At 37.7% G+C, this 27,236-nt stretch overlaps 3 protein-coding genes across 3 annotated transcripts; all 3 read left to right on the top strand.

Moving 5' to 3' along the window:
* The first annotated feature begins 18,726 nt into the window (after positions 1–18,726).
* On the top strand, positions 18,727–19,425 carry LOC147488054 (uncharacterized). The gene has a single exon (XM_086574243.1). The coding sequence runs from the start codon at positions 18,727–18,729 to the stop codon at positions 19,423–19,425; it is 699 nt and encodes a 232-aa protein (XP_086430369.1).
* Positions 19,426–21,403: 1,978 nt separating this feature from the next.
* Positions 21,404–22,477, top strand: LOC147488053 (uncharacterized). The gene has a single exon (XM_086574242.1). The coding sequence runs from the start codon at positions 21,404–21,406 to the stop codon at positions 22,475–22,477; it is 1,074 nt and encodes a 357-aa protein (XP_086430368.1).
* Positions 22,478–22,505: 28 nt separating this feature from the next.
* Positions 22,506–23,161, top strand: LOC147488052 (uncharacterized). Its single transcript, XM_086574241.1, has 2 exons — positions 22,506–22,922; positions 23,069–23,161. Exons 1-2 carry the CDS (start codon positions 22,506–22,508, stop codon positions 23,159–23,161), a joined length of 510 nt encoding a protein of 169 aa, XP_086430367.1.
* The last annotated feature ends 4,075 nt before the right edge of the window (positions 23,162–27,236 follow it).

The following is a 27,236-nucleotide window of genomic DNA, read 5'->3' as shown; positions in this document are numbered from 1 at the left end:
GTTAGTTCGTGCCTTTTTCAAAGGACTTCTACACCACCATAAAGAAGTCCTAGACATAATGAATGGGGGTAGTTTCCTAAGTAAAGGAGCCTCAGAGGCATATAATGAATGGAAGATCAGACTAAGCGTAATAATAATTGGGGGGGTAGTGACGATTACTCCCGCTCCGCTAGTTCTTCTTCAACAGTTAAGGCTACCAGTATGTTTGAGGTTAAATCAGATCCTGAGCTTAAAACTCTAATTGAATCCCTCACAAAAAAGGTAGAGGCCATTTCGGTACAACAAAAGCCTATCTCCGTCATGAATGTAAATTCAAATCCATATAGTTTCTGTTGGAGTCCTGAGCATCCCGACTCCTACTGTCCTATAGCCTATGAACATTCTTGTTCCATTAATAGTGAACCTAACGCCCCTTGGAGACAAAATCCCAACTTCAGTTGGAGAAATAACCAACAAGTCACACCTACAGGGTACAATAATCAATATGTTAGGCCAACGCACAGTTATAACCAAGCTCCACCACAACAAGGACAGGATCAGGGTAATTATAATAATTACAACAACCAGGCGCAACCTCGACAAAGTCAAGCACAAGGTCAATGTAGTTATAATAATTATAATGCTAATAGAGGTATCGTTCCTAAAATAATAACTATCACAATCCGCCCCATAAATAATCACCGTGAGATAGTTCCAGTCACACACCCGTGACTACTACACCCACACAACCGATCGTCTTGACACCTTCATACAAGTGAGCCAACAACTTTTCCAAACCATGGCTCAATCTAACCAACACATTCTACAATCTGTTAATAATTTAAACCAACAGTTAGCCCAAGAGAAAGCCCAACCAAAAGGCGTGTTTCCGTGCCAAGCGATACCCAACCCTAGAACAAAGAAAAACACGCCTTTGAGGTAAATGGTAATACTAGTACGAAACTACAACCGTAGGGTGAGCTAAATGCCATCACCACTCTCCGCTCGGAAGAGTGGTTGATAACAAAGTAACTATGCCTATAGTTACCCCATCAAGATTCTATACCGGATATCGAACTAGATACGAAATAGAAACTCAAGAACCTACCAATCGTAGAGGTACCCGCTAAACCACAACCTAAGAAACGAGAAAGCCAAGGTTACACATCAAGTCGAGCCATACGCTAAATATAGAGCTTAAACCACCGCTCCTCATAAATTAGCCATGTTAACCGTGGATACTAACTTTGAGGAGATTAGGAACGTTTTCAAAAATCTAACGATAAACCTTCCTTTTCTCGAAGCTATAAAAAGCTACCTAACCACGCTAAGTTTCTTAAGGAGTTGTGCACTACTAGGCATAAGACCAACATACCTAAAGACGCTTTCTAACCGAACAGTTCCCACTTTATTCAAAATAATGGAATTGTTAAGTACAAGGACCCCGGTCGCCCCATCGCATAATGCACCTTAAGAGATTCTCACACGACGACGACAAGGGCTTACTAGACCTAGGGGCTAGTGTTAACTTACTCCCGCTTTTATTTGTATAAACAAATAGGTCTAGAGGAGATGCAACCTACTAAAATGACATTGCAATTAGTCGATCGGGTCTATTAAGTATCCTAAGGGTGTGGTTGAAAACGTGTTGGTTAAAGTCCAAAATTTTACTACCCAAATTTACTTCGTTATCCTCGACCACGAAGTCACTAACGACTATGTACCTATCATTTTAGGGCGTCTTTCTTGGCTATCGCCAATGCGCCATAAACTACCGCGATGGTTCGATGTCCTTGTCCTTTGGCCATCTTTCTCGCTGAGGTAAATGTTTTCAAAATGAGGACACAAGATCCCGATTCATCTACAAATGGAGAGGTTAGCATGATCGAGAGCTTAGCTCAAGATTACTTCAAAACATGTTTCGAGAAACAGATTAACAAATTCCTTTCCTTCGAAATTCGACTTTAACAATAACTCCCTAGTAGTAGACGAAATCGAAGAAGAATTCCCCGCAACTCTTTTGCACCGCTTTTTACCACCGCCGAGTCCCCTTGCCAACAACCATTCATCCCTTGATGCTATGACGGAAGATGAATTTTTCAATCTCTATCCCAGTGATCCTTTTGACCCACCTATTGAGGAATGTCTTGCATATATCAAGATTTCGATGATATGGACTTGAGAGCTCTAGGCGAGAATCATTCACCTTCCATCACCAATATTTTCCACCCTCCCACCTTTTCAAAGGAACCTCGAGTTTGCACTCAATCCTTTAGTTTCTCCCCGTGCTTCATGATTTTTAAATCCACCTAGTAAACAAATACTTACCAAGGATAAACCACTTGACACCTTCATTTTCAGACTTGAGACAGTCCCCTAACTACACCATGAATGAGTTTTGTGCTAAACCCACACCCTCATTTTTTTTCCATGCTTTCCCTCTAAAACTTATCCCAATCCACCATATTTTCCACAACCATTCACTTTTCCACACTTATTCACTAGGACACCCTCTCGCTCAAAGATGAAACATAAGGTGCATGCTTCGGTTATGTTATAGGTCTATCCGACTTCGCTTTCATTCCACTAGGTCGTCAGAGGGAAATCTTGGTGCTTGATTGTGTTTGGATATGTTTTCTGTGATATTTATTTATGGAACGATCCACAACTATTTCGGTTGTTGATATATGATAAACTGCATATTCATACATATGTTTAGATAAGTCTAGGGAATCTGACTTTAAAAGACCCAAGTTTTCGTACAATACCAACTTTCTGGAGTATAGGCCAAACAAAATTTTCAAACTTAAAAAGAGTTTTCCAATTTTGTTTGGGGGTGGCGTATTTTGGTATTCGTTTCAAATCATGTTGCCACCCTAAGCCTGTCATGTTGACTCCAGTAGAGTTTGTGTTAGTTAGTACGTACCAGTTTAATTGTGCTTCATATTATCATTTCATCTTTATAATATTTCTGTTATAGGTACTACCAATTTTTGCCACGTTTCTATAGTAAATTCTTTCCTTATCTCTTTACACTTTGAGGACAAAGCGTTCGATTGTTTGGGGGTGGGATAGAAACATTGCAAAAATTAGACACTTTTAGGATGTAAATTACGCACTTTTATTTATAAAATGTTAAAAATTATAAAAATTAGTTAGTTACATAATTTAATTGTGCTATTGAATTGTTTCATGAACCCCCTTCTCCCAAATTGTTTGGGGGTGGTATAGAAACACGATATAAATGTTAAGCACATATTAGGTTGTATATTACGTATTATTTGCCTTAAAAATAATAAAAATAAAAATAAAAAGTTTATGCTATACACTTAGGAATATTGGTATTGTTTCTTTCTCTATGCTCTTAATAATCTAGAAGTCTCAATGTAGCTTTTGCATTAGAATAGTTTTTAGAAACTTAGGTTAATATGTAGGTAATAATCTTTGCATCTATCTATAAATATATTACATGAGTATCTATGATTGTTTGGCAGTAAGTTTCTGAAATTTAGGCTAGAGTACTTATTCTACAAATCCTGTGAGAATATAGCCTAAAGCCTTATATGAGTGAAACATTTGAGAAATGACACAAGGGAGAAGTATATTCCGAATAGAGAAATCACACGTCCACTTGCTTGACCACTATATCATGTCCTAAGAGAGAATTTAGGCCCTTTTTGGATCGATATAGCTAGAAATTCTGACCTAAGTATATTTTCCGCTAGTCGCCCCACTGAGCCTTTCATTAGCCCTTTCATAAACCACAAATCATTTACCCTGTTACAAAACAAAACAAAATAAAAAATTCAACGTACCCAATTTAGATAAGTCTGAGAATAGAATGAGGAAGAAAGAAGAAGAGAAAAACCTGTGTAAACAAAAGTTAGTTAATTGCTTCAGAAAATAAAGAAAAGAAGTTTCCATCCAAAGAAAAGAAAAATAAAAATATAAATAAAATAAAAAATCCAAAAAAATAGAATAAAAGGAGTCAAAATCCAAAGAAAAAGAAAAAAAAAATATGGCTAAGGATGGAAACAAAGTGTAGAAGCAAAAGTAAATAACAAGGCTTTCTCTAGTTACATAATATGAAGACTCTATTATCTTAGCCTTGTCCTTTTTGAATATCCATTTCCTTCCTTCTTAAACCATCTCCTAATCCCCGCAACACCTAATAAAGACCTCTAGCTCAATTAGGAATAAGTTAGTGGGATAGTAAGTGGCAGATGTGTTTGATCAACTTCGCTTCCTTGTGTGTCATTGAGATTGTAAGGTAAAGTATGCCCACTGCATTAATCGGAGTAGCAAAATTGAGTGGAAAAATCAGAGTGATTTTTGTCTTGACTTTTATGTGAGAACCTATTTAAGGACGCTTATTCCAAAGTTTCAAACGGACTTCATTCTCGCATTTCATAGCATTACTCATTGTATATATGTTTATTCGTAGATGATTGATTATTATGCATATATTAGCTTAGGTTTTGACTTGGTTATTCTTATTCAATTGCTAGTGAGATGTATAGATAGTTGAGACATGAATGAGAAAACAATAGTTTTATTTCTTAGACGTTGTAGTATAGATGAAGTTTGTGAGTACCTTCACTTGAAAACTCTCACGAGGCTATAACTCGTCCACTAGGGAATTCCTAGTGGTTTAAGGCCTTGTTGCATATGGTCAATGCAATCGCACTCAACGAAACGAGAGTAGATAGAACTCCATTTTTGGTCACTTATTCTAATTTCTCATCTTTGCTTGAGGACAAGCAAAATGCTGTTTGGGGGTGGTTTGATAAGAGCCCAAAACTGTAGTTTTAACCCCTTAATAATCATATTTTTAGACCAATTATGTGAATAATAAGTAAGAGTTAATACTGATTACGTGTTTTTATGCATTTCAGGCTTCAAAGTTCATTATGTGCAGAAATGTGCCACTTTAGCTAGATAAAGGAGCAATGGTTGGTTGCTAAGGAGTTCTGTGATTAAAGGCCAAGATTCAAGAAGACAAAGCCTTTCTAAAGCCCGGTCAAAGCTGAAAAGTCAAAACGCTAAAAGAGTAAAACAAAGACACAAAGTGAGCAGAACTTCCGAAGACCATATCTTTGGACTCAGACCTCGGAATTGGGCCTACCTTATGTCAAAACGACCGGATCAGAAAGAGCTTTCCAATGGTCTAAGCCTTGACCCAATTAGAGGAGCAAAAGTGGACGAAACATCTGTCGAAGCCAACTGCAGCTGAAGAGCCCATTTTGGACTAAAGAAATTGGGTTTTGGGCCTGATTCTCTGGTCCAAAACATGGCTCCAAGCCCATGCACGATTTTTGGATCTGAATGTATAAAAACCAAAGCTTCACTCTTTGTTAATGGTAGATAGTTAGACCTAGATTAGAAATTAGATTAGTAGCCTCCATTAATTAGTTTTAGATCTCAGTTTTAGAATTTCATTCTCTGTTTTAGATTAAAACTTTAAATCATTATTCTTTATTGATTAGATAAATAAAATAGTTATTCTTGTCAATTTCGATTTTTGTCATTTACAATTTATTAGATCTAATTTCAATTCTTGTTATCATTCAATTCTTAGTTATTAATTAGATTTCGATTATTGTTTAGTTAAATTTCATAAAGTTAGAATCTTTGTAATATGTTGTATTCAATTTCAATGGGAAATGATGGTTTGATGAATCAAGGCTAAAACCTCCATTAGAGGGGTTGATGAAGCCTTGATGAAAACTTAGTTGTATAGTGTAGAAGCGTTGTAGAGTCTATTCCATTCTAGAAGGTCGTGTTTCGCCATGAGAATGGGTGGACGACCTCACATGCTAGTTATAATTGGTAGAAATGCCATGTTAATTAGGGATTAGAACGAGCAATTCTTACCGTAAGAATATAAGAATTGGATTACAACAGTCTATTCTAGGTGATTAAGTTGGATTCGAGGTGGATTCAATTCCCCTCTAATTCTTTATCTAGATTCAAGAACATTAGTATTTCCATATATTTCGTAGTGACATTCAACATATTGCTTTTCATATTGCATCGTAGTATAATTCCCCTTCGTAAAGCTCTCATTAGACTTAAGACCGACTAATTAGATTAGAAAACATTTCATGCTAGAGCACTAGGAGTGGAACGAATTTGTTACTCCACTCTATTTCGATAGATTCGAGAGTAGAAACTTTGATAAAAATAGACACTTAAAATAGTTGTAGTTTACTTACGTTTTGAGTTCATCGTTCATTTCGTAGGTAGACTATTCAATTTTATGTTTATCAACTACTGAAAAAGAATTCTTAGCTGTTGTTTATGCTTTAGATAAGTTTTGTCTTTATTTGGTTGGTTCTAAGACTCTAGTTTACACGGAGCATGCAACCCTTAGGTACCTTCTCGTAAAGAATGATGCTAAGTAGAGATTAATCCGATGGATTCTTCTCCTGTAAGAGTTCACATTAGAAATAAAGGACAAAAGAGGGGTCAAAAACGTAGTTGCCGACCACTTATCTAGACTTACAAACGACGATGATAGTGATTATGGGTCCATACCAAACTTTTTTCCTGATGAGCATTTGTATGCTATTTTTTCCGCACCATGGTATGCTGACATTGTGAATTATTTAGCGTCTGATGTAATTATTTATGATTGGTCAAGAAATGAACGTAAGAATTTCTTTGCCAGAGTTAAGCTATACTACTGTGATAAACCCTACCATTTCAAGTATTGTGTGGATCAGATTATTCGTCGTTGTATTCCCCAATGGGAATATAATGAGGTTCTCTCATTCTGCCATGACAAAGAGTGTGGTGTCCATTTTAGTGGTATGAAAGCAACTACTAAAATTTTTCAATGTGGGTTTTATTGGCCTACTCTCTTTAAAGATGCTGAAGTGCATTGCAAGATGTGTGTTCATTGCCAACAACTTGGGCAAATCACGAAGCGTAATATGATGTCATTAAATCCAATCATGGTGGTAGAAATATTTGACGTATGGGGCATTGATTTCATGGGTCCCTTTCCAGCTTCCCACGGTTTCATCTATATTCTAGTTGTCGTGGACTACGTGTCTAAATCTATAAATGTCATGGCTTGTCGTAGCAATGACCATAAGATAGTTGTGTTTTTTGTTACATAGTATATTTTCTGTCGATTTGGCATTCCCAAAGCCATCATTAGTGATGGTGGAACACATTTTTGCAACAGAGTTGTTACATCTCTCGTGAAAAAGTATGGAGTTACACATAAGAAAGCAACTCCATATCATCCACAAACTAACGGACAAGTAGAAGTTTCTAATAGGAAAATCAAAAAGATATTAGAAACAACTGTAAATCCTGATAGGAAAGACTGGTCAAAGCGTGTATCTGATGCCTTATGGGCATATAGGACTGCTTTCAAAACTCCTATAGGTATGTCTCCATTTAGACTTGTATTTGGGAAACCTTGTCATTTGCCCGTTGAATTGGAGCACCGCGCTATGTGGGATATAAAAAGCCTTAACTTCAATTTTGATGAGGCGGGTGTCAAGCGCAAGTTGTAATTGAATGAGCTTGAAGAAATCCGTAGCGATTCTTATGATCTCACGAAGGATTATAAAGCTAACATGAAACGTGTTCATTATAAGCAAATCTTGCGCAAAAAGTTTGTGGTAGGTCAAAAGGTCTTACTTTTCAACTCCCGTCTACATATTTTTCCAGGGAAATTAAAAACCCGTTGGTCTGGTCCTTTTCTAGTTACTGAAGTCACCCCTCGCGGGGTAATCACCTTGGTAAATCCCAAGGACAACAGTACTTTTCAAGTCAATGGCCAACGGTTGAAACATTTCCACGAGTTTTTGTCCCCTGATGTAGAGGAAGTCTTTTTACAGAACTCTATCTATGAGGACTGACCTTTGTTGGGGTGTACTTCCTTTCATTTCCATATATTGGTAAGTGCACCATTCAGGTAACCGGGCCCTCCCTATGGAATGTGTGGATGTAAGTACCGAATCCTAAGTCCACGGTTAACATAATTCACGTTTTACACTCTTGCATGTTTTCTCGGATTTTGAGTCATGTTCCTCTATGGTGTGAATTATGCATTTATTGCTTTCTTGTTTTTCTTATATTAAATATTTTTCATAAAAAATCAAAATTGTTAAAATCATAAACATAGTAATTTAGAAAGTCTCGGGAATCTGACTTTAAAAGACCCACTTTTAGAACAAATTTTCAAACTTCATCGCCAAAAATTTGTTTGGGGGTAGGGTATTCGTTTTTCTATCCGGGATTGTTCAACTTTCCATTTGTGTTGCTTAGGCCATTTAATTGTATTTCGATTCGAGTTGACATTATCTATGAAATTAGATTTCACTCGTTCGCATAACTTACGTCATGCACACACTTCGAGGCATTTTCCATCTTCTTATATATCACCCACGGTCGGAATAGAGTGTTTTATGGATCATTGGATTGGAAATTCTCTCCTGATTATTTCCATAGCTCATTCGCAAAAATTGCCACCAGTAACGAAGCGGCAAATTTAGTTTGAAGTTGCGCGAAAAATCGAAAAAATTTAAAAAATCAAATTGGGCTTGGGCCCAATCTCATGCGCACGTGCGTCCCTTTCCTTCAAACCAACAGTTCGTGTTTTCTATTCCGCCACCGCCATTAACCAAACTTCAAACCCTAGTTCAAAATTTAAAAAAAAAAAAAAAAAAAAAATTAAATACACCCACGCCCAACATTTAAAACAACTCCAAATCTTCTCCAAACATTTCCCACCACCATCCCCAACAATTTCAACCACCGAAAACATTAAAAAATCAAAATAATTGGAGGTGTCGGGCCACCACCATTGTTTTTCTAGTGAGGTTGTTTTGTATTGTTTCCTAAACCATAGACAAACCCTCAAATCAGTTCAAAACTTCCAATAGCGCAGAGACGGAGGATTTTGCCAGAGCAAGCCTTTACGGCCGACCACTTCGCTCCGTTTTACGGTGACGAGATGGTTAGGAGAGATTGGAGTAGGTTGTGGTACTCGACAGACAATTTTTACCACGAAGATTTGGTCCAAAAATTTTATAGGACGACGGAGTTGGATGGGAATAAAATTTTTGTTAAGGTGGCCGGGAGGAGGAGAGAAGTATCTACTAGGTTCTTAGCTGAGATTTTAGGCATTCCGCCTAGATGCCATCTCGATGCCATATTATAGGAATCCCAATTTACTGGGATCGAGTCTTTGATGAATGCGACTGTTTTGGAAGGGAACTACAGTGCGAGCTCGCAATGTGTTCGCCAGTCGTCTCTGAGAACCAACCAACTGGCTGTAGCTCATTGGATTGGTAGGAATGTCATCGGGAAGGAGAAGGTCAGTGACATCAATCTGAACTTCCTTCACTTTCTATAGATACTCCAGGAGCAGAAGTATGAATTTTGTATTCTAGAGTTTTTGAGTAATATGATTAGGGGAGTTGGGAAGAGTATTGCACCTCTCCCTGTTTTGATAACGAAGATCATGATGACCTTAAGAGCGACTCCGACGTTTGATAGGATTTGGCTGAAACAGCACAAAAATCCTACTATTTATACGGAGTGTATCCAAAAGGTTTGGAGGTTGCCTGAAGAGAGGGTAGTTGAAGAGGATGACTCGGAGGTTGAGGAGGACACGGCATGTCTTGATGCCGATGCCTTGGAGAGGTGTAGGTCGGATGCAAAACGCATGTCGGTGCTTCATCGTGGCATGCGTTCCCTCAATACTATTTGCAAAGATCTCCGGACTCGGCAGGCTACCATGCATCATAACTTCGAGACTCGTGCCCAGCGCGAGGATGAGCGTTGGGAACAGATGAAGGCCGAGATGGAAGCTCAGCCCAAGTTTCGAGAAGATATGCTTGAACGCTTCCCACCCCAGGGGGGTTCTTCTTTTGAGGAGGTTTCTGTGAGGCACGTGCATCGTCGCCGCAGGACAGATGGCGCTGGCCCATCGGGAGCTCAGGGCCCATCCTCCTCTCATGCTCCATCCTCTACCAGTAGTGCGTGGTTTAGGGATTTTATGAGTTGATGTTGTTTTGTATTTGTTTTTATTTAGTTCGGATGTTAACTTTTTTTTTTTTGAATTCAGTTATTAGATTTGTATTCGGTAGTTAATTGTATTTGAATTTTAATTTTAATATAATATGGTTCTTTTCAAATTGTGCATTGTTTTTATTGTTAATCCCACCTTCCCAAATTGTTTGGGGGTGGTATTATTTACTCTAGCATAATTTGTTATATGATCTTCCATTTTAGAAGTTGTTTTGGAGTGATGGTTGAGAATATTGCCGATATGGGCATGGCTATTGTCACACCCCGAATTTCGACAGAATTCGGAAAAACATTATTTGTCCCCGACTCGTCGATTTCCGAGGTGTGACACACTCTCCACTTCCAAAAACCCATAAACAGTTTAAAATATGCGGATAATTAAAAACCAATAAAAATTTTAACTTAAACAACAGTCATCTTCATTACCAAAAACAATTTACAAATGAAAATGCAAATAATCTTATCTCAACTGAAAATCTATATCACCTCAAGGGAAAACAAAACTTATCCTGAGATGCAACGCTAACGCAAACCACAAGCAGCAACCGATCTTCTTCAACACTAAACCTGTCAAAACTTATCAACTATGTTCATTGAATGAACACACCCGATAAGCAAACATGCAAATCGGGTCAGCATTATAAAATGCTGGTGTGAGTAGCCCTAAAATACAACATATAATTATACATATATATACACAACCCATACGGCAGTTAGTTCCTCCACCGAGGCGCCTTAACTTTCAACGACTAATATAGCATCCTTATGTACAATAATTAAGGCAGGTAGTTCCTCCACTGAGGCGCCTTAACTTCCCACTAACCACACAACAAACTATACGCATCATAAATAAGGCATGTAGTTCCTCCATCGAGGCGCCTTAGGTTCTAACTAAACACATAACCAACCAAACATATTACCATAATTAGATTATTTCAGGCTTTCTTTGCGTGTCCCTAAAATTCACGTCGTATCTATGTCTTACCTAGTTTCCCTGGCTACCACAATCGCAAACCCAACGCCCGAACATGTACATCCACATGCCTCCCTTTACATAATGAGCCACTCCGCGCGTAACCACCCGGCGGGATGCCGCGACACCGTAAATCCTCACACACGGAAGCCAAATCTATGTAAGCACTGCCACTATTCGGCATAAAATATTGCGCATCATCGTTCTATTTTGCGAACGGAATATATCAAGCCACTATTCGGCTACGATTGCCCAACACATGGGTCAATCACATCTTATATATACACCCAACACATGGGTCAATCATATCACATAAGCCCACACAAGGCAAATCTCATGAGTTGTGGTAGTCAGGTTCTAGGATTTTCGTTACGTAATTTATTCAGGTGTCATACATTAATGACTCATAAACATTCCATTATATCACGTGCAGGTCAATTACCTTATTGCACTAAGCCACAATCTCTAGAAATATCTCAATATATCTCATAACCATATTTCATACTTTCACGTGCCAATATCTTATTGCACTACACCACACTCCCGTGGGCAAATATTCACCAATGCTATATTAGCATTTCACATATAAAATAATGGAGTGTATATACATTTCTCCAAGATATTGCATTAATACAACTATCCTAGCATATTATATCATGTCACAATGCTTCAACGTATCACATACATTATAACGTATTAGGAATATAATATCTCCTAACATCTCAATATCGTCACGTGTCAAAAATACACAATATCAATGTCAAATCTTTATTAGATAATGACAACCAAAGTTGTACAAGCTTCCACAAAGATTTTATTACTACATATGTCCATATAATATACAACATAAAACGTGGTACAATTAAACAATCCATTATCCCACAATCAAAGCCCAATATGCTTTACACACTACTCACGCCAAATCTAAATTAGATAATTTACCAACCAAGTTATACAATATCCGACAAGATTTTATTACTATATATATCCATATAAACAAACATATGAAAAACTTGAAAAGTCAACATCCACACCAACGGTCAATACCAAAGTCAACGGTCAACGGTCAAAGGTCAACACCTCATGGTCAAGGTCAAACTCAACATGCCATGGTCAAAGTCAAACCGCTATCGCCAAAGTCAAAGGTGAAAGTCAACCGCCCATGGTCAAAGGTCAAAGTCAATCGTCCATGGTCAAAGGTCAAAGTCAACCGTCAAAGTCAACGGTCGATGGTCAAAGTCAAACTGTCCTAGTCAAAGTCAAACTATCCTGGTCAAAGTCAAACTGTCCTGGTCAAAGTCAAACTGTCGTTTTTGTGTTCGACAGGGCTCAGGTCATAGCCATGGTTCATGGCTAAGGACAAAGTGCATGGCTCATGGGCTCGTGACCAAGGTCATGGTTCGGACCCAACTGGCCAAGCCCAAACCTTAGAACCCGAAAGTTTAAACATGTAAAAACCCAGAAAGATCTATTTTAAGTCCAATGGACTGGTCCAAGCAATATTAGAAACGGCCCAAACACTGTTAAGTTAAACTGGTCCACAAATACAAATGTAACGGACCATAGGCTAATATTAGAACTGGTCCCAAACTTAATTAAAATCGGGCCCAAACAAAACAACCAAAATCGGGCCCAACCAACAAATGAAATTAGAATCGGGCCTAAGCAAAACCGACCCACTTGGTCTTGACCCAAGCCCAAGCCCAACCCGAAAATTACTGTTCATCTTCTTCAATCTTCTTCCACCACCAAATCCGGCCACCACAAGCCTCCACACGACCACCCAATTCAACCTAGCGGTTTGACTCCTCATAGAAACCCACACCACTTTAATGAAAACAAAAACTCCAATATCAGTGATTCAATACTCTTCTTCAACCTAGATCTAAGATTTCGATCTCCATTAAAGCTTGGTTCAAGCTCCCCACCGCCCTCACTCAACAGCCCTCACACCCATACATCAAACCCCAACAATCAATCAACACAAAAACACAACAATGACAGTCCTCATACTTTTACTGGCGATTTCTAGCCGCCATTAATGGAGCTTCCCGACAGCTCGTCCATTCTCCAGCACGCCATCCCTACAACCCATCCCAACAGTCCGTCCAACACTCCAATACTCCAATACTCCAACCCCCACTACGGCTAATCATCCGACAATCAACAGTTTAAAACAACCACAACCACCACAGTAAATCAACAAGAGTATACACATAGAAAACAAAGAAAATAACGATTTCTCTAATGGGGCTTTAACTGCCCTTAACGCCCATCCGCTTCGACAGTGAAATGTCGAGTTTCCGAGTCTCAACAGAGTTAAATCTACTAATACGACACTTTCGCCGAAAAACAATATAATGAACAAAAAAAAGAAAAATGTAAACATTAAACAAGATCATATACGAAAACTATAACTCCGTGAAATAGCCAAATAGCTACTCACTGACGTAATGTACTCGACCGATCCTCCTAGCCCGATTCGTCAAGGGCCCAACGCCTCCAAAGAAACCAAACTTCTCTCGCCTCCATTTTTAATATTCTATTCTCCAGAACCCTATTTTCTAGAAAAATGTGTTTATATACTTGGGTCCTAAACCCAAGCCCAACACCGACTTCGAGACTGCCCAAAACCGTGCCCACGTATCCCGAAGTCCGTCCCATCTAATTTTTAAAATAAATAATTTAATTAATTAATTAAATAGAAAAATACGTATTTAAAAATACGGACGTTACAGCTATGATTAGATATTGTGGTAGGATGAAATCTCAATGAGTTAGGCAGTTACTATCCTAAATTCAACCTAAAAGATATTGGGTTTGTTTTGGAATAGAGAATATGGGTTGTTTCCGTTTTCGGTTTCAGAAATATTTTGTTTCCGGCAATTGCCTTAAAACTTTTTGGCAACTTGCCGATTCGTTTTGGAAGCTCACAATCTATATAAACTTCCTTCATTCTACACTCATAACCCACACTACACCTCACATTCATCTCTCACCTTTCACTCCCAACTTTTCCTTCTTTTTCCTTCTCACTTTTGCATTTAAGCACCTCAGAGCGCACCTGCGCCCCAGTGGAGCACCACCTTTGCCCTAGGCACTATCAATCAAAATTTCTTCAGAGCGCGACCCGCGCCCTACCAAGCCCAAACCTGAGCACGACCTGCACCCAAAACACTGGAATTCCGCCATCCCGAAAGGCGACTGCGCCATCCCAAAAGTGAGCTGCCGCGCTGCCAAGTGCCCGAACTCAAAATTCACAAAGGCTTAACCCCGCAAATACCGACCCCCGGGGGCACAAAAACTTCCAATTTTTTGTAGGTTGTTCCAGGATCATTGCAGCTGTTCTAGGGAGTAGTTTTGTGATGACTTCTCATATAGTGATACCGGTGCAATCTTTCGAACAATTGTTAGGAAGCGAGACTTATGGACATTGGTTCCGCGAAAGGATCTTGCAGTTAGGATGGATGCATCTACTAGTAAGTGAAGACAACTCGTATTCACCTAAGCTTACTGCATATTTTTACAATAATGTTAACTTCAATTGTAACCAGGATGGAGAACAAAAATTCTCCGTCACGGTTGATGACACGCCACTAGAATTCAATAAGTATGTGGTAGCGTTAGTTTCGGGAATACCAATACCTGATCCTATTCACACGTGGGGATATATGACCGATAATGCATACCTCTATGACTATACATATTTCTATGAGTATTATGAGGGAGGGGTATTTCGTATAATGGACCAAGGGCGTTACAACATAGCCCTTGGTAGGCTATCCTTAAATGTAGGCACCACCATGTTATTCATCCTAATGAATATTTTAAGGGATTAGCAGTTTACCTCTGCAAATAGTACTGCTGGTGACGTTTTCCTTGCTATAGCTAAAGGACATCGCCGATATGACATTCCCCGAGTATTAGTGGCTAGTTTTAAGAGAGCCCAAAGTATGAGGCATAAGTATCTTCTTATGCCTATTTTGGTTTGTCGCATCATGCTCAGTTGTCTACCTGAATTCTGTACCCAGTTCATGGATTGGAAAAGGGTTGAAGTCATGAGACCCACCAATTGGGTAGTTCGCTCATTTTGAGTAATGACTTGGCCGGGATGGCAGGTCCAACCTTATTTGGTTGCTCCTTACACCCTATCAGACATAGTAACATTCGACAGGTTAGCACAAGTTGATGACATACGGCGACAGGCTTGGCAAGTTATCATGGCATGGCAGGATGCGAAGGAACCTAATCTCTTTGGAGAGGAGGATGACGCTTAAATGGGAGTTAAGGTTAGTTTTTATTTCAGTTAGTGTCTGCTTATGTCCCAAGCAATTTGATTCTTCTTAACCCCATAACGGGTGGAACTCATATCGAGTTGCGCCAGTTTTTATTTTCTATATTAGTATGTTTTAACCTTGTTTTGCAGATGTTCCAGAATTTCACATGTTTCCATGGTATTTCTCTACCGTTTTTATTTTAATACTTTGAGGACAAAGCATGCTTCTTGTTTTGGGGTAGAAACACGATAAATTAAGGCATCTGTTAGGATATAGGTATGTATAATATGTACTTGTTTTCTAGTTAAAAATTCAAATTTTTTTAAAAAATATTAATAAAAAGTTTATGATGTACACTTAGGAATATTGGTATTATTTTCCTTCTATAGGCCCTTGATAATCTAGAAATCTCACGTAGCTTTTGCATTAGAATAGTTTTAGAAACTTAGGTTAATATGTAGGTAATAATCCTTGCATCTATCTATAAATATATTACATGAGTAGCTATGATTGTTTGCAATAAGTTCTTGAAATCTAGGCTAGAGTACTTATTCTACAAATCCTGTGAGAATATAGCCTAAAGCCTTATATGAGTGAAACATTTGAGAAATGACACAAGGGAGAAGTAAAATCCGGATAGGGAAATCACATGTCCACTTGCTTGATCACTATACCATATCCTAAGCGAGAATTTAGACCCTCTTTGGATCGATATAACCAGAAATTCAAGCCCTATGAATTATTTTTCCGCTAGTCGCCCCTCTGAGCTCTTCTTTAGCCTTTCATAAACCATAATTCCTTTACCCTGTTACAAAAACAAAATAAAATTATATATATATATATATATATCAACCTACCCATTCTTTGAATAAGTCTGAGAATAGAGATGAAGAATAGAAAAGAGAAAGACCTTTGAAATCAAAAATTTGTTAGTCGCTTCAGATAAGAAAAGAAAGTTTCCATCCAAATAAAAAATAAATAAATAAATAAATAAAAGAAAATAAAGAGTTAGAACTCCAAAAATAGAATCAGAGGAGTCAAAAGCCAAAGAAAAAGAAAAATATGGCTAAGGATGGAAACAAAGTGTAGAAGCAAAAGTACAGAATAAGGTTTTCTCTAGTTACATAATATGAAGACTCTATTATCTCAGACTTATCCTTTTTGAATATCCATTTCCTTCCTTCTTAACCCGTCTCCTAATCCCCGCAACACCTAATAAAGACCTCTAGCTCAATTAGGAAACTGTTAGTGTGATAGTAAGTGGCAGATGTGTTTGATCGACTCCGGCTTCCTTGTGTGTCATTGAGATTATAAGGTAAAGTGTGCCCATTGCACACTGGAGTAGCGAAACTTGAGTGGAAAAATCATAGTGGTTTTTGTCTTGACATTTATGTGAGGACCTACTTAAGGACGATATTCCGAGTTTTTCATAAATGGGCCTGCTAGTGTATTTCATAGTATTACTCATTGTATATATGTTTATTCGTAGATGATTGATTATTATGTATATATTAGCTGAGGTTTAGACTTGATTATTCTTTATTCATTGCTAGTGAGATATATAGATAATTGGGAGCATAAATAAGAAAACAATAGTTTTATTTCTTTGTCGTTGTAGTATAGATGAAGTTTGTGAGTACCTTCACTGGAAAACTCTCACGAGGCTATAACTCGTCCACTTGGGAATTCCTAGTGGTTTAAGGCCTTGTTACATATGGTCAATGCAATCGCACTCGGCGGAACGAGAGTAGTTAGAACTCCATTTTTGGTCACTTATTCTAATTTCTCATATTTGCTTGAGGACAAGCAAAATGCTTTTTGGGGGTGGTTTGATAAGAGCTCAAAACTGTAGTTTAAACCCCCTAATAATAATACTTTTAGACTAATTATGCGAGTAATAAATAAGAGTTAATGTTGATTACATGTTTTTATGTATTTCAGGCATTGGAGCCAATTATGTGCAGAAATGTGTCACTTTGGCGAGATAAAGGAACAAGAGTTGCTTGCTAAGAAGTTTTGTGATTAAAGGCCAAGATTCAAGGAGAAAAAGCCTTTGTAAAGCCCAGTCAAAGCTGAAAAGTCAAAGTCAACGCTGGGTAACAAACAAGACAAAAAGTCGATAGAACTTCCGGCGTCAGATCTTTGAACTCAGACCTCGGAATTGGGCCTATCTTATGTCCAAACGACTGGCTCAGAAAGAGCTTTCCAATGGTCCAAACCTTGACCCAATTAGAGGAGTAGAAGTGCATAAAAAGTCTATTGAAGTAAAATCCAACTAAAAATGCCTTTGTGTACTGAAGAAATTGGGTTTTGGGCTCGATTTTCCGGCCCAAAACATGGCTCCTCAGCCCATGCACGAAAATGTGGATCTGGTCTCCTCTATTTCCATACACAAGACTTAGCTCTTAAGTCATATTTAGTTTAGGTAGCAAGTAGCCATTAGAGCATAGTTCTAGATCTAGTTTTCTTCAATTAATTAGTTTTCATACCTTGTTTTAATTTAGATTATTGAATCATTATTATTCATTTATTAGATTAATAAAAATAGTTAGTTCTTCATAATTTCAGTTTTGATTTATTAAATTACTTAGATTTAAATTCATATCTTAGTTGTTAATCATTTCATAGTTATTAGTTTAGTTTTGAATTATTGATTAGAATCTTTATATTATTAAAGTTAGAATCTTTATATTATGTCTTGTTTAAATTCAATTGGAAATGATAGTTTGATGAATCAAGGCTAAACCGCCATTAGAGGAGTTTGATAAAGCCTTGATGAAAACTTGATTGTGTAGTGTAGAACTAGTTGTAAGAGTCTATTCCACTCTAGAAGGTTGTTGATTCGCCATGAGAATGGGTTGGACTTCTTCACATGCTAGTCATTATTTGGTAGAGATTGTCATGATTGATTAGGGATTAGAATGACCAATTCTTATCGTAAGAATGTAAGAATTAGATTACAACAATCTATACTAGTTTATGAAGTCAGATTCAAGGTGGAATCAAATTCCCCTAATTCTTTATCTATATTCAAACCTTAACATTTCGTAGTTAAGTTATTCATATCTTGTTATTTGAATTCACATCGTAGTATAATTTCCTACCATTACTCTCATTAACTTTGGCTAGGACTGATAAGATATAGAAAACTTTGAATGCTAAAGAACTAAGAGTTAAACGAATCTTTTACTCCACTCTATTTCGATAGATTCGAGAGTATAATAATCTTTGATAAATTAGTATTCGTAAAGTTTTAGTTTTACTTACGTTTGAATTTCATCATTTATTCGTAGGTAGAAATATCCATTTTTACATTTATCAAGAACATTGAAGGAGGAGCTCGATCCTAGCAATTTCATAGCTCTCAATTCCACGCCTGAAGATATTTTGCAGAGAATAGCGAAGGAAGATTTTGTGGTGTGGCCAAAATATACTCTTAGGGAAATGAAAGGAAAGCCTTATTGTCAATTTCACAAGATCAAGAACCATGAGACTTATAGGTGTCTTCAATTATTAAAAGAGATAGACAGGCTCAAGAAAGATGGGAAGCTGAGAGAATTTCGTGCTAATGTTAAACCTGTAGAGACAGCGACCATAAGGGAGAAGCCATTGGGCGTGATAAACATGATTTACAAGGGGGAAATTCCTCAGAAAAAGATTTTTCTAGATAAGATAAGAAAGATCTCAACGGTCAAAGAAGTGCTCGAGGTCAATATCGAACCAATACCAGTGAGTCAGCATCTAATATCGGCTAGCATTCCTGGGGCAATCATGTTCGTACTGGAGGACTTGTCTAAGGTAATGTTACCACATGATAATGTGTTGCTAATCACTTTGCGTATTTCAGGCTATGATATACAGAAGATATTAGTGGACTGTGGTAGTTCAGTTAATATTTTGTTTTGGAAAGCGTTCAAAGGAATTGGTCTCGATGAGTCACATTTAAAACCGCCAAAGTTCAACTTATATGGTTTTAATGGAACTTTTACCAAACCTGCTGGAGAGATAAAATTGCCAGTTCGAGCTGGGCCTCAAACGGTGATGACGAAATTTGTGGTCATCAAGCACCAATCTGATCACAATGCCATATTAGGAAGGAAATGGATACACAAAATGCGTGTTGTGCCTAGCACATTTTATTAAGTTCTCAAATTCCCAACTGTATATGGATTACACGAGATTAGGGACGATCAGTCCGAATTAGAAAAGTGTAATTTTGTCACAGTAAAGGGAATAATGAAGGGCAAAAGCCAAGACAGTGGGGGCGTCTTGGAAAACTCTACTTAGCAGTTACAGCAAGCTTTACCTGTCGATACCAACATGCAGATACAGAAGCAGGTAAAGTTCACTCAAGAGATGAACAAACATGAAGAACCACCATGGGAAAGAAAAATCATAGAGGCGGTGGAGAAGATTAATATCGGTAAAGGGGAAAATGAGCGTCACACGTCGTTCATTGGTACATAAATGGATGTAAGTATAAGAAAGGAGTTGGTGATGTTTTTGAAAAAGAATCAAGATGTTTTTGCATGGTCGATGTCGGATCTCACCGGTATCGATCCAGATATATGTTTGCACAAACTAAATATGGAAGAAAACTGCAACTCCAGTGCATCAAAAGCATAAAAAAGTGAGGCCAATATATGAAAAAGTAGTGCAAGTGGAGATACAAAAGATGTTAGATAATGACATTATCAGAGAAGTTGAGCATTCTAAATGGGTATCAAACATAGTGGTTGTACCCAAGAAAGATGGTAGAGTTCGAATTTGTGTCGACTTTACCGATGTGAATAAAAAGTGTCCAAAGGACCACTATCCCATGCCTAGAATTGATGAATTGGTCGACCGAACGGCTGGTTTCGAGTTGATTAGTTTTTGCGATGGTTATTCAGGATATTTTCAGATTCTAATGGCTATGCTAGACCAGTTAAAAACAGCATTCGTGGTTAATGGAGGAATATACTGTTTCATCAGAATGCCATTTGGATTGAAAAATGCAGGAGCCACTTACCAAAGGCTAGTGGAGAAGATGTTCAAGAAACTCATCAAACGTATTGTCAAGGTCTATATCGATGATATGGTCATCAAATCTATGAAAGCTGGAGATTACATAAAGGGCCTCGACACTGTATTCAAAATATTGAGAGAGTTTAATATGAAGCTTAATCCTAAAAAATGTACTTTCGGGGTCAGTTCTGGCAAGTTTTTAGGGTACATAGTTACGAAGAGAGGTATTGATGCTAATCCTGATCAAATACGAGCACTTTAGCAAATGCCATCACCTACAACTCGAAAGCAAATACAAAGGTTGACGGGGAGAATAGCGGCGTTCAATAGATTTATCTCCAGAACTTCTGATTAATGTAAGCCACTTTTTAAGTTGCTTAAAAAGAATGTCAAATTCTGTTAGAATGAAGAATGTGAAGAAGCATTTTCTGAATTAAAGAAATATCTGCAAGAAATGCCAACTTTGACAAAGCCAGATGAGGGAGAGAGTTTGCTTATTTATTTGGCTGTATCATATTTTGCTATAAGTTATGTCCTCGTAAAAGTAGAAAATGGATTGGAAAGACCAGTGTATTTTCAAAGTAAAACAATGCTTGAGGCTGAGACTCGATATTCGATGATAGAAAAGTATGCCTTGGCACTGTTATTCTCGTCTCAAAGACTAAAACCATATTTTCAAGCACATTCGGTGATCGTGATGACGAATCTCCCATTAAAGCAAACTCTGGCGAAAACTACTAAGTCAAGAAGGATGTCTAAATGGTATGTACTAATAAATGAATTTGGAGTCGAGTATCGAAACCGCGTATTAGAAAAGAGTCAGGTACTGGCCGACTTCCTAGCTGATTTTCCATCTGAGGATGCCAGTTGGGGCATGGAAGAAGAAGAATTCGCGATGCTGCAAGAGCCTGATGATGTTATCAATGCAGACGATCCATAGGATGGAACAAATGGTTTGAGACTTTTTGTCGATGGATCCTCTAGAGGAAAGGGGTGTGGCATCAGAGTGGTGTTGGTTACTCCTGAAAATCAAAGGCTCGAGACTGCAATAACATTGGGTTTCCATGCGTCCAATAATGAGGCTGAGTATGAAGTCTTAATAGCTGGTCTCGAGATGGCTAAATCTCTCAATATAAAAGAGTTATCGATTTTTAGTGACTCGATGCTCGTGGTCAGCCGGATTAATGAGGGATACTCAGCAAAATGTGAAAATATGGTCGATTATGTGAGTTTTATAAAATCCAAATTGAAGAATTTCAGTAAAATAAGACTTCAGCATCTCAATAGAAATGAGAACAGGCATGCGGATGCCTTTGCATATGTTGCAACGATGCTGGAAAATACAGAGGGTCGTACTCTGCATATTGAAGTTCAACAGAAGCCAAGCATCGACATTGACGACTCAACAATCATGGAAATTGATACACTGGGGGCATCATGGATAGAAGCATATGTCTCATATTTAGCTGATGGGAAAGTAGTGGAGGACAAAAATGAGGCCAGAAGAATTAAGTCTGGCACCCAAAGATATGTATTGGTTGATAATGAATTGTATCGAAAGAATCTTGGAGGTCCACATTTGAAATGTATATCGTATGAGGAAGCACAGTTGATCATTGCTGAGCTTCACGAAGGCGAATGTGGAAACCACTCAGCTGGTAGATCGTTGGCCAATAAAATCACAAGACAGGGATATTTTTGGCCTCAAATGCGAAGGGATTGTCTTCGATATGCGAAAAAGTGTGTACAGTGCCAAGTTCATGGGAAAGCCATACATGTCCCAGCTGAAGAGTTACATTGTCTCAAACCCATGGCCTTTTGCTCTATGGGGTATGGATATTGTCAGTCTACTTACACCAGGAAGAGGCAAAAGAAGGCAGTCACAGATTATTTTACAAAGTGGGTAGAAGCCATAGCTCTACAGCATATCAAAGAACAAGATGTCATAAATTTCCTTTTTGAACGAGTCATATGTCGATATGGATTGCCTTATGCCATTATATCTGATAATGGCCTGCAATTCGAAAGAGGAAAGCTGAAAGCTTTCTTGGAATCTTACAAGGTTAAGCACTTCACATCTACGCCATACTATGCTCAGGGTAACGGGCAAGCAAAGGTAACAAATAAGACCATTATGGATAATATCAAGAAAAAAATTAGAAGACAAGAAAGGTCTTTGGGTGGATGAGCTAAATAGTGTTTTATGGGCTTATAGAATGACACCTCGAACAGCTACAGGTGAATCACCTTTTACTTTGGCATATGGTATGGAAGCAATAACTCCATCTGAAATGGTGGTATTGACATCCAGAACAAAGATGATAGAGAATGGTCAAAATAATGAAAGAATGGCTTCAGAGGTTCTAAATCTCGAGGAGACAAGGGATCAAGCAAGGGTAAAGCTCGACACCTATCATAGGCAGCTTAGAAAAGCTTTCAACAAAAAAGTAAGAGAAAGGTATTTTCAGGAAGGTGACTTGGTATTGAAAGTGCTCACTCAAGCTACTAAAGAAAAAGGGGCTGGCAAACTAGCAGCAAGCTGGGATGGGCCTTATATCATTCACAAGGTCGGAATCAATGGAGCTTATTACTTAAAAATGGCTGAAGGCGTAATATTACCAAAGCCTCAAAATGTAAACAATTTGAAAGCATTTTATCAATAAAGAATGTTTCAAGTATCATGGTGTAATTTTTGTTATCAAGGTTATACATTCAATAAAGATATTGTCATTCTCGAAATCAATATTTATACATGTATAACAAATATTTGTATCTCTAGAATTATATGATTGATAATAGGTCAAGCAAAAGCTTGGTGATCTATAGATCCTCATCTCGGTACCAGGTCAAGAAAAATCCTGGTGATCTGTAGATCCTCATTTAAATACCAGGTCAATAAAATCATGTTCTTGGCAGAAATGCGAGTTCAGGTTAATAAAATTCAGTTCTTGGCAGAAATGTCAAGTTCGGGTAAAAAAATCCTGGTAATCTGTAGATCCTCATCTCGATACCAGGTCCATAAAATCCTGTTCTTGGCAGAAATGCTAGTTCAGGTCAAAAAATCCTAGTGATCTGTAGATCCTCATCTAGATACTAGGTCAATAAAATCCTGTTCTTGGCAGAAATACAAGTTCATGTCAATAAAATTCAGTTCTTGGCAGAAATACAAGTTCATGTCAATAAAATTCAGTTCTTGGCAGAAATGTCAAGTTCGGGTCAAAAAATCCTAGTGATTTGTAGATCCTCATCTCGATACCAGGTCAAAAAAATCCTGTTCTTGGTAGGAATGCAAGTTCAGGTCAATAATATCCAGTTTCTGACCAGAATCAAAATATTCAATTCCTGGCAGCAATGTAAGGTGAATTAATAAGGTATGTATTTATAAGTGATATTTTAATACAATATTGACGTCAAAAGATATTCAAAACATATATTAAGTATCGATACTGCTTTTAGTTGGAGTGATATCAAAATTCATTTTTTATATTCAAAATATATATTAAGTATAGATATTGCTTTTACTTGGAGTGGTATCGAAATCATTTTTTATATTCAAAATATATATTAAGTATCGATACTGCTTTTAGTTGGAGTGGTATCGAAATTCGTTTTTTATATTCGAAATATATATTAAGTATTGATACTGCTTTTACTTGGGGTGGTATCAAAATTCGTTTTTTATATTCAAAATATATATTAAGTATCGATACTATTTTTAGATGGAATGGTATCAAAACTCGTTTTTTATATTCAAAATATATATTAAGTATCGATACTGCTTTTAGTTGGAGTGGTATCGAAATTCGTTTTTTATATTTAAAATATATATTAAGTATCGATACTGCTTTTAGTTAGAGTGGTATCGAAATTTATTTTTTATATTCAAAATATATATTAAGTATTGATACTGTTTTTAGATGGAATGGTATCGAAACTCGTTTTTTATATTCAAATATATGTTAAGTATCAATACTATTTTTTAGTTGGAGTGGTATCGAAACTCGTTTTTAAATTCAAGATTAGGAGTGGTATCGAAAATTAGATTGTTTCTTGTTTAAGTATGATAAATATCAGATGTGTTTGTATACAAAAGGAGGTTATAAAAAGCAAAAAGATCTATTTTTCCATAATTCAAAAGGAGTGTTAAGCAGTTATAAGATCATTTTAACCAACATCAATATCAATATTCAACATCAAGATCATTTTCAAGAGATAGCTAGATCATTGTATTAATATTACAATTGCAAAGCCTTAAGACAAGGAACTAGAGCTGGGTGGAGATCTCGGTAGGGTTTGTATCAAGTTTTTTCGTCTCGAGAAGGATATTGAGACCATCTCGAATCGCTGGATCGTCCAAGTAGTTAGTAGTGATAATGAAGGAATCAGGATTGAATACTGGGCTAGACATGTTGGCCTCGATAGTCCCAGCAGCAGGGGTTACATAGTTAACAACATCGGTATCCAAATCCTGAGCAGCAATACCGGAGGGCACCTCGCTCTCGTCATCCGAATCAAGGTTAGATTCTTTGATAAGAGCGGCAGGTAGATATGGTTTGAAGCTCTTCATAGTATCAACACAATACTGCATCTGCTCAGTGTTGGTAGCTAGTTTAGCAAGGGCCTTCTCTAGTTCAGCTTCCAGATCAATCTTTTAAGCTGCCCATTTCGTTTTCTCAGTGGCAATGGAGGTTTTGGTTTGGGCAAGTTCTTTCTCCATAGCTCCAAAAGAGCTTTGCAGTTTCTGGTGCAGCGCTATGTGTTCGGCAAAATATTTCTACATCTCGACAACATGTTCTTTCTGAACTTTCTCAAGGGATTGTTGAAGATTTTCTTTATCCTTCTTCAATTGTTGGTTCTCATCCCTATAGTGGCGGAAGTTGGCCATTTCGCTATCAAACTGTCCCACAGCAGCAACTTTAACCTGGGATTAACATAGATATAGTTAAATGAATACAGAATAAGTAAATTAAGATAAGAGTAAGGAGAATGATAGATACTTACTTTTTCAATAGAAGAACACAAAAGTTGGAATCGTTCATCTATACTGATCTCAGTCATGGTTGTCATATCTCGAGGAAGTATAGTGTTCCGCACAAAAGCTTCTCCGAGGCCTGGTATCGGAGGTTCAGAAAATAAAGTAGCAATTTTGGGGACTGTGGTGTGATCTCGAAGGACAAGTTTCACCTCGAAATCACCAGCTGAAGAAGAAGAATCAGAAGCAGTAGTCTTTGGATTGGATGGAATAGTTGAAGATTTGGAGGGCATATTAACAGGTGCAATGGTAGTAGTTTTTGCAATTTTGCTCGGTTTCGAGGCTGGTGGTGCTGGAACATGGCAAGGTTCTTTTCTTTTCTTTGAAAGAAGTCCAGTGTCGACATTCTTATCTTTGGAAGAAGTGGGAGCTTGGGAAGAATTGCCATTTGTTGGTTTTCTTTTGAGCAGAAACTTGTCTAGAGATTTTGATGATTTGACTGGAACTTGGGGAATATGAGATGTCATTTCTGTGAACAATAAGCAGTGGTGATCAAACACATCGTGCAAAAGAGGATAATTATAGAAATCGGGAATCTCTTGTTTGATTTGAGGAAAGAGATCTTCAGTCATTTTAAAACCATTAAGCATATATTCAAAATAACATCGAGGAGTATTAGCAGGTAATTCAGTGGAATCAAAAGTTTTTCTTAATACTTTTTCAGAGGAACAAGACTGTAAGGGACATGGAGTAGCATTACATGGCATAATAGATTGGGGAGGTAAAGAATCTTGACCTCGAAGGACGGTACTTTTTAAGAAGTATAAAGGAGCAACATAATTATCGACATCTAGAAGGTCGACAGTCAATTTTGGATTGCCGTTTTTTATCGGGCTCGAAAGCGGCGATGATTTCTTCATCGCCCTTTTAGAAGATCCATTACTCTAGTGGACTCTCCTAAACTTCTCATCGAGGTTGGTTTTGGCACTCAAACAAAAGCGCAACGATAGAACAGTCAGATAGCAGTTCCGAGATAGAGGAGGGATGGGGTGTCGTAAAATAGCGTACCTTTAATGTTGAAAACAGGATAGGCCAAGGATGGACAAACGACCGAAGCAGATGACTCCCATTGCCCAGATACAATGATAGGGTATAATGGCCATCTGAAATCACTATCTCGGTTTATCCTTATAATGCATGCGCGGTTAATTCGTTTTTTGGGATAAAAATAACCACTGAATTCGTATACCATGTTTATTCTTCTCGTTACGTTCAACAAAGGTATAGTGTTTCTGGATATCGATAAGGCGAATTCTTTGGGATATCCGAACATCGGATGCAAGATGAGAATTATAGAAATTACAAATGTACAACAATCTCCAGAAATTGCCTGTGCCTTGGCCAGGAGAAATGGTCAAGTAGTTCAGAACTTCTCAATCAAGATTAGATAAGGGAAGGCGCAAGCCAGCAGCTAGTTGCCCAATGGTTATAATGGTGGTTTGAGGATCGCCGCTTTGACATCGAGTTTCTTTTGTACTCCCAGCATAATGTCAAAGATGGACAGAGTCTGGTATTTGGTAGGCAGCTTTAACTATGTCTAAGTTGGGTCTTTTGGGGAAACAAGGATTCAAGCCATTACTCCACATGCTATGATCATCCATAACTTCGCGATCAGATTCTGAATCTACGGTTTCGAAGGGATGGCAGGATAAGCCATCAGCCAGATACGTGGCACGCCATTCTGGTTCGTCAGTCTCAGTCTTTTGTGATGACGAGGTTGAAGAGGATGAGTGGATTCGAGTTGCAGATTCAATACTTTCGTTCGACATGTTGGTATCACTAGAAACAATAAATTTTTTATTAGAATTATATCATTTATCTGAGTCACTATCCCTATATCTAGTATAAGTATATAATATATTATTAATTAAACGCGTATCGAGGTCTCTTGGGTATAATGTCGGGTTTCGATGTG

Source organism: Coptis chinensis, chromosome 7, assembly GCF_015680905.1.
Source record: "Coptis chinensis isolate HL-2020 chromosome 7, ASM1568090v1, whole genome shotgun sequence".
NCBI classification, from domain to species: domain Eukaryota; kingdom Viridiplantae; phylum Streptophyta; class Magnoliopsida; order Ranunculales; family Ranunculaceae; genus Coptis; species Coptis chinensis.
This window is presented reverse-complemented; position numbering and strand designations above follow the sequence as displayed.

Bases quoted from the DNA above. Each gene is read 5' to 3' on its own strand.
- LOC147488052 (XM_086574241.1), top strand. From the start codon at position 22,506: ATGACACCTCGAACAGCTACAGGTGAATCACCTTTTACTTTGGCATAT. The intron at 22,923-23,068 runs GTAAACAATTTG...TTGTATCTCTAG, and splicing joins TATTACCAAAGCCTCAAAAT to AATTATATGATTGATAATAG.
- LOC147488054 (XM_086574243.1), top strand. From the start codon at position 18,727: ATGAAAGGAAAGCCTTATTGTCAATTTCACAAGATCAAGAACCATGAG.
- LOC147488053 (XM_086574242.1), top strand. From the start codon at position 21,404: ATGGCTAAATCTCTCAATATAAAAGAGTTATCGATTTTTAGTGACTCG.